Source organism: Nymphaea colorata, chromosome 7 (genome assembly GCF_008831285.2).
Source record: "Nymphaea colorata isolate Beijing-Zhang1983 chromosome 7, ASM883128v2, whole genome shotgun sequence".
Lineage (NCBI taxonomy): Eukaryota > Viridiplantae > Streptophyta > Magnoliopsida > Nymphaeales > Nymphaeaceae > Nymphaea > Nymphaea colorata.
In genome coordinates, this window is record NC_045144.1 from 17,814,266 (window position 1) to 17,828,550 (window position 14,285).

General features: G+C 37.5%; 1 protein-coding gene across 2 annotated transcripts; it reads right to left on the reverse strand.

Annotated features, from left to right (window-relative positions):
• Positions 1-928: 928 nt before the first annotated feature.
• On the reverse strand, positions 929-10,494 carry LOC116256986 (protein BONZAI 1-like). 2 transcript variants are annotated; one of them, XM_031633551.2, is made up of 16 exons: positions 10,162-10,494; positions 8,636-8,683; positions 7,796-7,944; positions 7,617-7,665; positions 6,992-7,048; positions 6,423-6,602; positions 6,182-6,316; positions 5,834-5,895; positions 5,643-5,736; positions 5,442-5,556; positions 5,234-5,310; positions 5,019-5,156; positions 2,515-2,679; positions 2,320-2,433; positions 1,397-1,493; positions 929-1,263 (listed from the first exon to the last, which is right to left on the reverse strand). In XM_031633551.2, exons 1-16 carry the CDS (start codon positions 10,312-10,314, stop codon positions 1,154-1,156), a joined length of 1,743 nt encoding a protein of 580 aa, XP_031489411.1. In that variant the 5' UTR covers positions 10,315-10,494; the 3' UTR covers positions 929-1,153. The 2 variants fall into 2 exon arrangements, with proteins under 2 accessions (XP_031489411.1, XP_031489412.1); XM_031633552.2 differs by having other exon boundaries at positions 8,636-8,727; positions 10,162-10,301.
• Between the last annotated feature and the right edge of the window lie 3,791 nt (positions 10,495-14,285).

Sequence of the window (14,285 nt, forward strand, 5' to 3'; positions counted from 1 at the left end):
CGGCCTCCCTTCAGGGCAGTGAAAAAATATCCACTCACCCTGAAAAAAAAAAGAAAAAGTGGGTGCACCAAAAAAGCATATAGCAAAAGATTTATTTGATTTATTCTTTCATACGCACCAAAACATATATACATGATATACATATTTTTTTTAGTAAAAATCAAGTTTTAAATAATATTTCTTATTAATTTGTTATATGGGCAAACTATATTTCAGTAGAGAGGTTTAGTTACGCACCTAGTGTGTAAAATGCTAATGGCCCACAACGTGTTAAGACAATGACAATCTGCCTGTTTAAAAACATGCAAATCAACACCAAGTCATATCACGTTATTTGGGACATGTAAGATTAATTTTAGAAGAAAAAAAAAGTCAAACTATTGATTTGCCAATTTTATCTACATGTTTGGAACACAATTTTCAATAATATTTTCATTATGTTTTCAATGGAAAGGTCACATCCACAAGGTAGCAGTTTCTAAAATGAATGGAAAATACTAAAGATGAAGACACTGGTAGAACCAGTCTTATTTGGTTGAACGCATGTCACACACAGGCAAAATTTGTCGCGGCCAATACACAGGACGGATCATGTATAAATCCAATTCCACCAATTCAAACACGCATCTTTATTAAACATTGAAAAGTTCATCTGCAGACTACAAGGTCTATGTGATCAAAACGGTTTACAATAACGATTTTTTGGAAGAGAGGAGAATAAGGAGGACTAATGGTTAGCCTAATATAGCTTAATCTGATTCTAACCCTTGGGTCACAGGGGGAGGGATCTTAAGGAGTTTAGATTGGTGATATTAAGAAGCTGTTGTTCACATTTACTGAATGTTCATCAGGGAGCTTGCAAATAAAGAGCTAAGCTACCCAGATCAGCATATGCATCTCTTTTGGCACAAGAAGCAAATTGATCAAATTTACAATCAAATTTCTTTTCCTTTCTTACCTAAATCACAGTAACATGCAAAAATTGGAACACATTCACAAGGATAACATACAAGTTCATAACAAACTGCAGGTCCAGTGGACAAAGAAAGGAAAATGGTTGAAACAATAAAAGGACTACACCACTGACAGGTAAGGGGGGAGGGGGAGGAATTCAAGTGTGATATTTGCTTCACTATATACAATCTACTTGTTTTTAATTCCTCCCATTGACCCCTAGAGGCAGGATATTCCTGACCCTCATGTAACTGAGAAACTGTGTAGGCAACTCTGCCAGCAGTGACTGAATAATTGAGATCTCCCCACCTGCAAGTTTAGGCCATAAAAGAAAAGCAATCTCCGTCATAAACGTTTGGAGAGCTTCAAAAAACAGCCAGACAAGGAAGTTCCTCAGCCAGCTGAACTCAGAATACTAAATGTTACATATGGATGCACTCACTTTGTACATCGCGGAATGGGACAAACTGAACAATGTCTCTTGTAGCTACGCGTCCAGAAGAGCTCTCAAGTCTATCCCCCTTGTCTGCGTCTAGGATCTGCAAGAAACATCATGCTAAAATGTTGCTCACACAAATTAACCCACTAATATGATAAATGACGGCATACAGCACAATCTGCAAAATTCTGATGCTACATTTCTCAAAGCTAAGAGAAGAACTCCCTGGGGCTAAGCTAAGGCTAAATGATCAGGTCAAAGTAATACAGACATGCAGATAACAGGTGAGTTTTTTCAGTCAAAAGTCCCCATCTGGAGCGGATGTCTGGAAATGGATTCCTCGAATGGTCCCTCCCTGAATTAAACTTGAGTTATACTGACAACAGACTCACGTGTTCTTCAGAGGTAAATTCCACAAGTTTATTGGGAAAGTTCACAGCTAAATGAAAATTCAGATCCAGCTGCAGAACCCTTAGCCAGAAACCGGCTGAGAGCCTTCTTCAGCTTGTCTAGGGCATAAATGCACCAAGGCCATTTCCCTATCCCTTCGGTCCTGGCATGCATTGGCTTTCACAAAGGGGGGTGCCACCAAGATTTGGACCAGTGATTGGCCACCTACCAGCTGCTCAACCAACCAGTTGTGCCATACCCTCGGGCACATCATAACAAACGACCATAGTTGCAGAAGTTCATCAAATTCTTGCGGAGGGCCCAAGCTGCCAACTTATGTTCCTAATGCACACAGTTCTTAAGCCAATAACTCAAATCCCAGTAAATCCAAGTACCTAAGTTTTATCTCTGGTGGAAAAATTAACCTCTGTATCCACGATAAAAGAAAAAGCATACACGATAAAAGATGGAAGGCGAATGATTACTGCAAATCTCACCCTATTATTATAAGAGAGGATGAAAGACAAAGTCCATACCTCCATTTCCTTGAAATCAGCACCACCTACTCCAACTATAAGGATTGACAAAGGCAAATCTGATGCTTTGACAATAGCATCCTTAGTTTCCTGGAGATCCGTGATGACTCCATCCTGGACATATATTTAAAGATTGAACTTAACAGAAAACAGGGAACTGGTGTGAAAAGAGAGTCTTTCTTTTGTAAGCCATACCGTTATTATAAGCAGAACAAAATATTTCTGTTTGTCGCTTGTCAAAGACTGAGTAGCTGTTTGAGCTGCTTTGTTGATAATGGGACCAAAAAGTGTTGGCCCAGCAAGCGATACATTTCGAAGTGCACTTTCATATGAAAACATGATGCCCTCGATTCCATCCACCTACATTTTTGAAGTCATAATGATACCCACTTAGCAGGAGAACATCATAAGTTGTGCCAAACTAGCACAATAAGAATAAGATTCGTAACAATCAAATCAATGGGAAAAATAAAGATAAGAATTCAGCCCTTAAGGATCAAATGTAAATTAAAGAGCTATTAAAGTCTTGCTGAAAACATATTGTCTACAGGTTTCTCATCAATTGACATGCACAAAGTACAGATTTTATCCGAGGTAACATAGACTCAACAAAACTTGGACTGCAACCAAGTCAAAACAAGTGCAGGTGCAAATATGGTGTGGCACTTTACTCAGTCACTGCGAGTTGAGTGCATTACAGTGGGTTGATCTTTCTGTTCATCTTTTTTACCTGTTTTAATCTGTTTTGCATATTCAGATTGATACTGGTTTATAAGTTTAACCTCTCTTAGTGTCTTATAATCTGTTTAAATTTAATTTAAATGTGTTTGTTATGATTCATGAACCTGTTTTAGCTGACATATATAATCTGTTTTATTATATAAACTGGTTTATAGGTATAACTCATCATAGTGTCATATAATATGTTTTTATTCTAATTTAAATCAGTTCGCAACTTTGCTGTGAACCTCATAACCTGTTTTTGCTGACATATCATTTGTTCTACTTGTCTGTTTATATGAGATAACATGTTTAGAAAAAGTGACATAAAATCGGTTAACCTTAGAGCCAACAGCCAAATACCACTCGACCTTTTAAGCACAATAATTAGACACTCAACTTTTCAATGAAATTCTCAACCAGCCTCTCCATAGACAGAAAAAAATTTTTGCAATGTTCGCATGCGTCTGCTGTTATTGCTAGGCAAAACAAGTGACTGATAAGATATCATGGATTCATGGGACACGGCCATGATTGGGCAGGAAAACATGGGACACGGCCATGATTGGGCAGGAAAAAAGGCAATCATTCTTGACTCTTGAAAATGCATAAAGGAAGGCTTTCAGAGAGAAAAAAGCCTTTTCAAAACGAGGAATTTAACTAATATCACATATAACAAAATCATATGCGCACATGATTTTTTGGGAAAAAGAAAGTTGCCATCAAAATTTACAACTAATGGATAAGGAAAAGAAAAGGAAAACTGCAAAGGGAAAAAAAAAACAACGCAATGGTGAGGTCAGATGTTTCCAATATTTCAAAAGATCCTCAATTTCTTAAGCACACCTAGCTCTCTGTGTCGACTTAAACTGTCTGCCTTTTGCAAAGACGGTAGTTGTTCTGTCAGATACACTACGATAGGCTCCTTCTACCTACAGTGTGGCTGAACAGCCCATTTGCCCCATCTAGCAATGGTCAAATCAAATCAGGAGGGTCTGCTCCTCTAATGTCAGTTACTAATGAAGTGTGCAATCACCAGAGACGAGTGCTGTTGCCTCCAACCGATCTCCCACTCGATCAAGAAAAACAGAGTCGCCGGTGGAAAATAGTTGCCGTTTAGGTAGGGGTTTGCATGGGTTTAATTATGCTTGGGCTCGCATGGAGGCAGCGCACTAATCAGCAGCAGGAGAGAGAAAGGGATAACCAGCGAGAGTAGTACAAAATGGATAATTTTGTTATTTTGAAAAAAAAATAATGTTTTCCATCTATAAGCGACTTGTTAAGAGTTTGATTGAAAACTTGTACATCTAATTGTTAAAGGTTGAGTGGTATTTTGAGATTAGCCCTAAAGTTAAGCAGCATTTTGTAATTTTTCTTTACTCTATTACATATTCCGCTTTATGTTTTTCATTGAATCATTGGCAGAATGACATTGTAATAGCCTGTTAGTTGTTAATTATTACCTTTGTTGTTTGAAGATTTATAATGGAGAAATGTTCATAAAGCAAACACTGCTAAGAATAAGACTGAAAAGTGAAATAAGCCAGAAAATGGTACATATGTTTGTAATTGTGCATGTGTGTGTGAGCGCGAGATAGAGAGAGAGAGAGAGAGAGATGGACCAAGAGCATATAAAACTCAACATAGATGCCATGCATATGCTTAAGTTTTGGAGAACAAAGGAAAAAGAAAAACAACTGAAAATGTTGGCAATGGCAGAGATGAAATGCTAAGAAAAGACGACCATTTGCACTTTTTCTCTCATGCCCCCACACACAGACACAAAAAAACATAGTCAAGTCTCATCATAGTGTCCATGAAAATTAATGTCCACCCATGAACTCTGTTAAAGACTCATATTCATTAATATTGTGAAGATGATGACAAGTAATCACCATTGTAAATGGGTTTTGAAGACAAGTAATCACCATTGTAAATGGATTTTATAGCAAACAAATGTCATTTGTTTAGTGTCTCACCTCAGCATGCTCTCTGCTTCCACTCAAATTGAAGCAATGAGATACAGGACCATCAATTGGCCTAGCTCCAAAACCGAAAGCAGGAAAGCGCTTATCAGTATCGTAGAACTGCAACACCTCTCCAACCTCTAATATTGCCTTTTGGAAAAGCATTCAGTGAAATATGAGAATGGGAATGATAAGAGAGAAACCCAAAGAGTTTAGATTACTCTTACTCGCTGATAAGCATTCAGTCGCCCATTGTGGTCAATATAATGTAATGAATCTGGAAGCCGGGGATTTCCATTTGAAGCTGAGAATGAAGCAATTCCAATAATTGTGACAAACTTGAAGAAGGATAAGAGAAAGAAGCTACAAGTGAACTACTAATCAAGAGAGCAGATTCATTTACAAGTCCACATAATGGTATGATAGTGATGATACCTGTGAAGTCAATAGCCACCATGAAATTTAGCTCACATCCTCCAGCAATATAATCCAGAAAACTGTGTTGAACACTTTCATGAAACTTCTCAACAAACATCTGGCCTTTCAGTACCTATTGTAAGATTACTACAAAAAGGTTAAGCAAGATTCTTGAGAAACTCAGTGGAAAATCATTTCCCAAGCTCATGGAAACAAAACCTTGTTGTGACCATCTGTAGAAGGCAAGAAAAAGTTTTCCCCAGCATGCCCATTGTGAAGCCTTTCCAAGTCCGCCAGTGATTTCCGCATTTTCCTACCAATTATAAAATCAATGAAGTTTAAATACACCATACAAACAATGACAAAAAGCTTATAAACATGTGAAGAAACGGAATTTCAGCTTTTATTACCCAATCAAGCTGTGCTTGCCATTTGAATTGAAGTCATAGCATTCAATAGTTAATGGGTTATCCTGTAAGAGCGAATAATTATTATCAGATTACTTATAGTTATAACCCGTATTATTAATATGGATCCTTATCGGCCCCTTGCTCATAAAATGCAGGGGGGTTGCCGGTTTATATATATATATATATATATATATATCGTTTTAGAATATTTTAAAATGGTTTTTCTAACTTAAAAAAATGAAAAATAAGAACATACAGGCTGATACCATTGCATTGATATCGATATTTTACAATGTTTGGTTATAACTGACATAGACATTAAGTATAAAAAACTAGGTTTGTGCTTGCCTTGCTTCCAATCTGCTGTAGATTTAAAATCACCGGCTTCCATGTAGGATTTAGGTCGTTCTTTTTTACCTCTGTCTTGCAAATAGGAACAGATGCTCCACCCTCCGCAATTTTAGATATTAACAAAAAGGGATCCTGCAAGGAAAGTGTCAAGCTTTCTTTTTGTTTCCCACAGTAAAACAGAATTATAAACTTTCCAATTTAAACTTTAAAGATACTGCAATTTTTCTGCATTGCATACACTCTTTGAAAGAAGATCCTTGTTCTCAAGATTGGAGCACCGCAATATCAACTCAACTGCTGTCTTTGAGCTGATGCATTCTTCAGCTTGGATATTAAGCTGCCCCAAGATTTTGGAATCAGTTCCTTTCTCAGCAGGTTCAAGCTTTACTGTGAATGACCTGGGAGATTTAGTCACTATCTGGAAAATGAAAGGGAAAAAGGAAACTTGAAATGTAAAAGTCTCAAACAGTAAAGCAACATATGCAAGCACTGTAATTGGCCTATCCAAGAGTTGGTTCCTATCAGATCCAGTCATACAGATCACAATGACATGGCCATATTTCAAAAAAGCATAACATTTGAAAATTTGGAACACTTATCGCATTTCACACATAAAGAACGGAGGAAACCTAAAAGGTGAACACCAAAATTAAACCATAAAAAATGCAACTAATTTCTGTTAATTAATATCATGTCTGTGATATTCAAAATTCTTCATTCTACAAAAAATGAACCCCATATATTCAAAATTTTCTAAGTACCAACATCGAAGGCCTCTATTCTGAGCACTTCAAGTAAACCACTAACCTCAGATAAGACACAAGTAGCCTGTCCAAGAAATTGCTGATCCTCCAGTTTAAGTGTCTGCTTGAAGCCATAAAGCCAAAATATCAGTCAACATTTTAGGGAATCGTAGGTACAGATTCAAAGCTTAGCTCTTGTGGAAGGAACAAGAAACCTCAGTACAAAAATGAAAAGAAATAGTAAAAGGGCATGCTGAACACTGTCATCATACGTATGATAGCAAGTAAAAGAAAGCAGCAGGCTAGCAGGAGTGCGGGAAAAATTACAAGCTGGAACACTTTTGTCACTTTTTGATTGAGTATTTTATTTTCAAATACAGAAAGGCATAACATGAGGCGAAAATGACATAAGATGGTAAATAAGCAAAAAACACCATGATTTACAAGGTGGACACTCATGTCTGATGTCCAGACATCACAAGAATACTTCTACTTAAAAAATTACAGAAGATAAGAAAAAGCATTCTCTGCAGAGGTTATGAGTCATTTCAAATAACAATAGAAGCATTAGAACCGGACGAGCCACTATCCATAGTATCTTAATCAAAATGACTGCTAGTGTCAACATCGTGTCAATTTTATTTCAAACATCAAAAACAACATATCAACAAAATCAAAAGTTTAATTACCTTCACAGGGACATTGTGAAAGTCTGAGTCTATATCATACACTTGAAAACTGTTACAAAAAGTAAGCACAATCTTTTAAACTCTTTGACATAAAACAACAAAAAATGAGAAATTAAAGGTAGAAATATAATGAAAATCCAGATAATATGCACAGTATAGCAGGAAGGTTGAATACTTACACTAAAGGTTGGACCACTTCAAAAAGGTATGTAACAGAAATTTTTGCCACCCAGACAGGATCTAGTGAATTTAATAATACTTCTGTACGGCCAAGTTCTTCGAGCTTTCCATCTCTTCTCTTTGCGTAGACAACTCCCATGGGATCACTCTGCAAAGTTTTGCAGCAAGAAATGTAATAAAAAAATGAACACACAAAAATTTGAACATAAAAGGAGATCCCTCTTCAGAAGTTCAAGTGCAGATGTTTTTCAAGCGAACTTGTTTTGTTAAGTGATTTTCTACCAGGATGGAAAGGATAGGAATATATATCTGCATGAGTGTGCATGTGTGTGCACCTCCATAATCAGGTGTGAACCATCCCCAATGTTGACAAAAGACCCAAAGAGTAATAAGTAATAACACATAGAGATTCCTAATGGACAAATTCATAATACAGCCAGCAAACCCTCAGCTTGGATAAGCAAAAGACCAATGCAGCGAATTTATTAAAAGCAGTGACATGGTCTACTTTGTTTCAGTTTGATGGTATTAGCTAAACTAATTGCTTTGACTGGCAAACTGGCATAATGCACCATTACAGGGAAGGCCACAATTCCTTAATTCTTATAATCAAATTGACAAAGTTAAATTTATGCCCTTTTTTTTCATTAAATCTTATCGCCTTCTCAAAACTGTGAAGCATGAAATGCCACAACACCAGTTCATGAGCAAGAGTGGCAAGCTTTTGAAGAAAAATCTGGCGGGAGTGTATAATTTCATGCATACATGGTCAGACTGCCATGCACAAGCAAAAAGATACAAGAAAATGTTTTGAATGAACTTTTATAGATGTTACAGACCTTGGAGAACACATCTCGATCTCGTAAGTTTGTTGCAGACAGTGATAACTGCATCCAATCCAAGTTTACAACCAGTCAAATGAGGGTCCATTCTGTAAAAATCATTAAATCTAGATTAACAGAAAGTTAAAGCAAAACTAAAAGATTGTCAAACAAATCTTCTAAGTTCTAACTGATAGCTGGATCAACGAGGATGTGCATAACCTCCCTTCAGTGGTATGAACAATGAACATTGTCTTGGCAATGTTGCCAACAACAAACTCCAACAGCCAACTACATGGATGTGCTTACAGCAGTACCATTAACAACTGCATGGATTGCCATGCCCTCCAAAGCCTCAAAGATCGCATTAAGTTGGTCCTATAGTGATCAGAAAACACCCCAGACAAATACCCCCGAACGTAACTAATAAGAGTTACGTCGACCTTCCTATGAGTGACAGGACAGTATGAAGATCATAATGATCCCAAATGGAGAAAGGAGGTCTTATATCAAAATATATTATACTTGTCTATTATGGACAGCAGATGGACATTTTATAAAAGAAAACAAACTGCCATAATTGCCTGGTGTGGATCTTCAATGCTGCACAACATCAAGACTCATATGGCTCCCAAAAATCGTGCAGATTAGAATATCCTGATACGGACTTTTCAACCTCAAGCACAATGAGTAACAAAAAGAAGCGCGAAACACCAGCATTTCATCCCTTATTGATTCTCATCATGCTCTCTGCCAGTAAACCACACAGTCAGCAAGACGTCTTCAACCTCTAATTCGGCGAGCAGAACGCTAGCGAGCACTTTATTCCCCCGTATTTCGCAAAACCATTCTCAAAACCAGTGAATTACATCACAGCGTTAACCCGCATTCACATATTCAATTTGGATGCATCGTCTTGTCGTAATCAACCAGCATTGCAAGAAATTCACGTATGGCCATATCCAACTTGCTTCATGCAAGAAATTCACGTTTCCCAATGCCCTCAATTCGTTGTTGTTTGCTTGCCAAACGCGCATTAGAGAAAATTGAAAGAAAAAGGAGTTGTACCTACCAACCTCACAGAGAGAGAGAGAGAGAGAGAGAGAGAGAGCAAGAAATTCACGTATGGCCATACCCAACTTGCTTCATGCAAGACATTGAACGTTTCCCAATGCCCTCAATTCGTTGTTCTCCAAACGCACATTAAAATTAGAGAAAACTGAAAGGAAAAAGACTTGTACCTACCAACTTCACAGGTGAGAGAGAGAGAAAGAGAGAGCCGATGTTTGTCTTACTGGCGGCCATAAGGATCAGATCTGAAGGTCGAGCCGAAAAAAGCGCCACATACGACAGATGACAACAAAAGCAGCAACGATGGAAACAAAGAATAAGAGAAAAGGGGGGAAATAGTATGACGGAAAGAATGGTCATTTCTCCGCAGAAGACAGAGGCGCGGAACCAAAAAAAAAAGAAAAGAGCACGACACCAATTTCGAATGTGACGAAGGAGGAGAACCAAGAGGAGAGCGGCAGAAACAAACTCACCTCGATCTGCGAATAGAGGCCATAAGAGCCGCGCCCCTTGAAGAAGTAATCGACGGCATCGTTGGCCTCCGCTCCTCCGCCGCCGCCTGTCTCTCCAGCCCCGGTGCCCACCGCCTGTGTCCCAGCACGACTGTCCGAGCAGCAATTTCCCATCCTCCTCGACTCACCCTACTCCCTCAATGCGACCAGAGAGAGAGAGAGAGAGAGATAAGCGCGCACTGGGATTCGAATTTCCTCCTTCTCCGCCGAAAACTTTTCGGTCCGCCGGCGAAGGAATCGCACCCACGGCGTGTCGATCGGCGGAGACGTGAGAGCTCCGAACGCGCTTTTCAAAGACGTCGGACGCAGAAGTTGCTCTCCACAAACCCATGTGGGCCTCGCCAGTACATGTTGACTCAAATGCCCTCATCATTGGCCGGTAATCACAACATCGTTCAGGTCTCCGTTATCGATATTGCCGCGTAACTCCTGAAACGTCATGTGTCATCAATTTCACTTACCTTTCATTCTCTTCTTTATTAAATTAATTAAATTTTTAGAAACAAATATTTATCAAAAGAAAGAAGAAAACAATTGATTGAGTTCCAATACCGTAAACAATATTTTATATATATAAAGCTGTTTTTTAAATGACTCAATTAATCTTGTTTAAGGAAACTGATTTGTTCATTTTTCTATTTCTTCCTATCATCCTTTAAAAGTATCTCATAATTTTCACTTATCTCCTTAAAATATATGGTCCAAAAGATTGTCAATATATAAATATATATATATATATATATATATATATATATATATATATGCCCTGTAAGTTAGGTCAGTTTGCATATGCCCTGTAAGCTAGGTCAGTTTGCTCCAAAAACGTCACGAGGGCAGTAAAGTCATTAAAATTTTCAGGAATGGAGACGTCATGGGGAACCAGCCAGCATTGTCTTCTAAACAATAAACAATGGTCCCAAATCCAGCAACTGGTCAGGCCTCCTTTTTCTAATGGCCCTTCCTCTCTCCTTCCTATTCCATGTGAAGAAGGTAAGGTGCAACGCTTTCACAATTTCCCTCAGTTTCACTTACTAGATTGTTGCACAATTTTCTTGCTCTTGTACTTGTCAAAATAAATATATATATATATATATAGTTGAAGACAAATATGAATCTGCTGTTATATTTCAAATTTGGTATCTATTAATTTTTGTGGCTACAAAACCGTGGTAAATGTGACATTCAAGTTGAAAGGTGTACCGTAAGTTTATGCATGTTTTAAAAAAACAATAACCTTGAAAAGATAGAAGTATACCATTATGGGTTTTATAAAGTCAGTTTACCTTTAAAAAAATAATTTGAAAAAAAAAAGGTGAGAGATCTCTGTCAACTACCAACTTTAGACAATTAGACTCACGAATGTAAGTATTGAGAAGTGGAAGGACTTCCTTCTTCACTATGCTTCTACACTTAACTTGAACTTCCAACATGTGGGAGAAGAGGAAGAAGAAAAAGGAGGATGAGAAGGAGAAGATGGGATGTTTGTGTTTTCAGAACATATAGTCCAACAACACTATGTTCTTATTATAGGAATGATCATGGTTTGATTTACAGGCAGGCAAGAGGCAGTGTGGGCATTGTGTGGACAATTGCTTATACGGTTCTATGTTAATTTATATTAGCACCTGAAAGAAATTTTTCTCATTTAATGTTCTTTAAAATTTTAAAATTTATTACTAGTGCCCCTTACCCGGTCATAAGCTGCTAGATGTTTGGTTAATTTGTAGTCCCTTCACAGATTGAAACTGATCTTCTCACCTCCCAATGGGTTTGCGGAGCATGCATGTGACATGTTCATATATAATAATACTTAGTCATATAGACTCATGGCATGTCTTGGAGAAGGTGTTGCAATATCAACGAAAGGAAGTCCAGTGGAAGCGGCAAATTTTAGCCATCCGGCACATGGCAGCATATGATTTCTCTCTCACCCTATATATATATATATATATATATATATATATATATATATATATATATATATATATAGGCTCACACTTTGGAATGTACAGTTGCTATTTGCTAACGTTAGGCAGCATCCGATGTCAATATTAATATTAAAACCTAAAATTTCCATACTTGTCATTAATTAAATAAGGACATGAGTTTTTTTTACTTTTGTGGTTGTGTTTGATAGCTTCATATCTAAGATCGGAGACTGCATTAAAAAAAGTGTTTTAGGAAATCCTCAATTTATTTATATCGGTAGCATGGATTTCAAATTCATGTTACATGCTAAAAGCAATGGATTCAACGCAGGGGAGGGAGGTTAAATCTATGAATTTGAGATTTTAGGGATCTCCGATCCACAGTGAAACAAACACAACATCTATGTGCAGCTTCCAAATTTGAATGATTTGATGTCCTAGTGCTAGCAATATATCTCATATAAGTCTATGAAATCCCAGTTTTCAAAAACAATGTTGGATATGAGGGATCTATACACCAACTTTATTCACTAAAAAAAAAAAGCACAAGCATAAGTAAGGAAAACTTAGATGCGGATACTTGAATCTTGGAATATACAATTAATTGTGATAAATGTTAGGCGGCATCTGATGCCAATAGGAACCTAAAATTGCCATCCTTATTATCGATACATTGAGATATGAGCTTTTTTACTTATACGTATAGTGTTGCCTGAAACGTTACTTTCGGATATCTTTCCTGCTCAAAAATATGTTTTCTTTAAATTTGACTGTTGAAAGGACAACTGCCGAGCTTGCCAAGGGTAATCTCAGACAAGCTTGTGAGTGTATGGTAGATGATTAAAGTACATTTTCATTTTCTTTTCCTTAAAGAAATTTATGTCATATGATATATGGTTCATGTAAAATGTTTTTACTTGATATTTGTTTTTTTTTATGGTTTTAATTACATCCTTTCTTGCTAGTAGATTTGTCAGTGTAAACTGTTTTTCTTTTTAGGGTTTTAAGCTATCGTACATCATATGTTCCACGCTTTCTTTAACTGTGTATTTTTATCCTTGTGAACAGTTATGTACCTATCCCCAAGGGGGTTGGCCATTGGGATTGAGCAAGGGCTGGTGGGTGACCTGCAAAAAAGGGGCCACTAACGTCTAACTTTTTAAGTGCGGTGGGGGTGGAACCACGGGATCAAGGGTTGGATGGGGGCCTCGGCCTTCTGTCAGGTGGTGGAAAACCCTAATTGGAGTCCGATGAAAGTGGGTGGAATCAAAAATCTGGCCGCATTTGGAGGCGACTACTGGACTCCAGTGGCAAGGAAAATTTTGGGTCGAGCAAGGGAAATGATGATAATTTAATCCCCATTCTCAAAGTAACTGAGTGTGTATGATAGCTTAAATATATTGCTCATAGCTTAAAACATATGGACTTTTCAACTGTAAATGGTGATAACGACTTTGTGCACATCAAAAGAATTTGATGAGGGAGCTCAACAGTAAAATTCCGATGATTCAAAAGTCGAACTCTATTAACTCTATTAACATCTGTAGGAACTGTTTGGCATTAGGAATGGTATGTTATTGTTTCATGAATCTGCCTGATTCATATAACAATAGCTTGTGTGTCTCACGTAGCTACTCTAAGTTTGGAGTTGATTCATGAAATACTCACATGGTGTTCCGCATGCCAAACGGCCCATAAAGGTTGGATTTCTAGGAAGAAAATCCAACTCTTTTTTGAAATTTCATTTTTGAGCTTGGCTCATCAAATTCTTTTGATGTGCACAAAGTCGTTATCACCATTTATAGTCTAAAATGCTATTCCTTTTGAGCTATCAACATTCAAGCTATCACTCAATACCTTGAGAATGGAATTTTAATGGTAAGTACCATTTCCCTTGCTCGACCCAAAATTTTCCTCACTGCTGGCTTTGCCAAACCACATGCATTTGTCTTGTGTTCTTCGTGTTGTGTCTCTTTCATTTCCTATCGTTGGAGTTTGTTCATTGTCTCGTGGCCTTGCATATACAGAATAGTAATTTCTTTTGTTTGAGTTCTTTCAATAAAAGAGGGGAGGTGGAAAAGAAAATTTCTTCTGTCCAGAAATAAGTAAACCAGCATTCATATTTGGTACAAGCGAGAATTGGTTATTGTGCTTCCC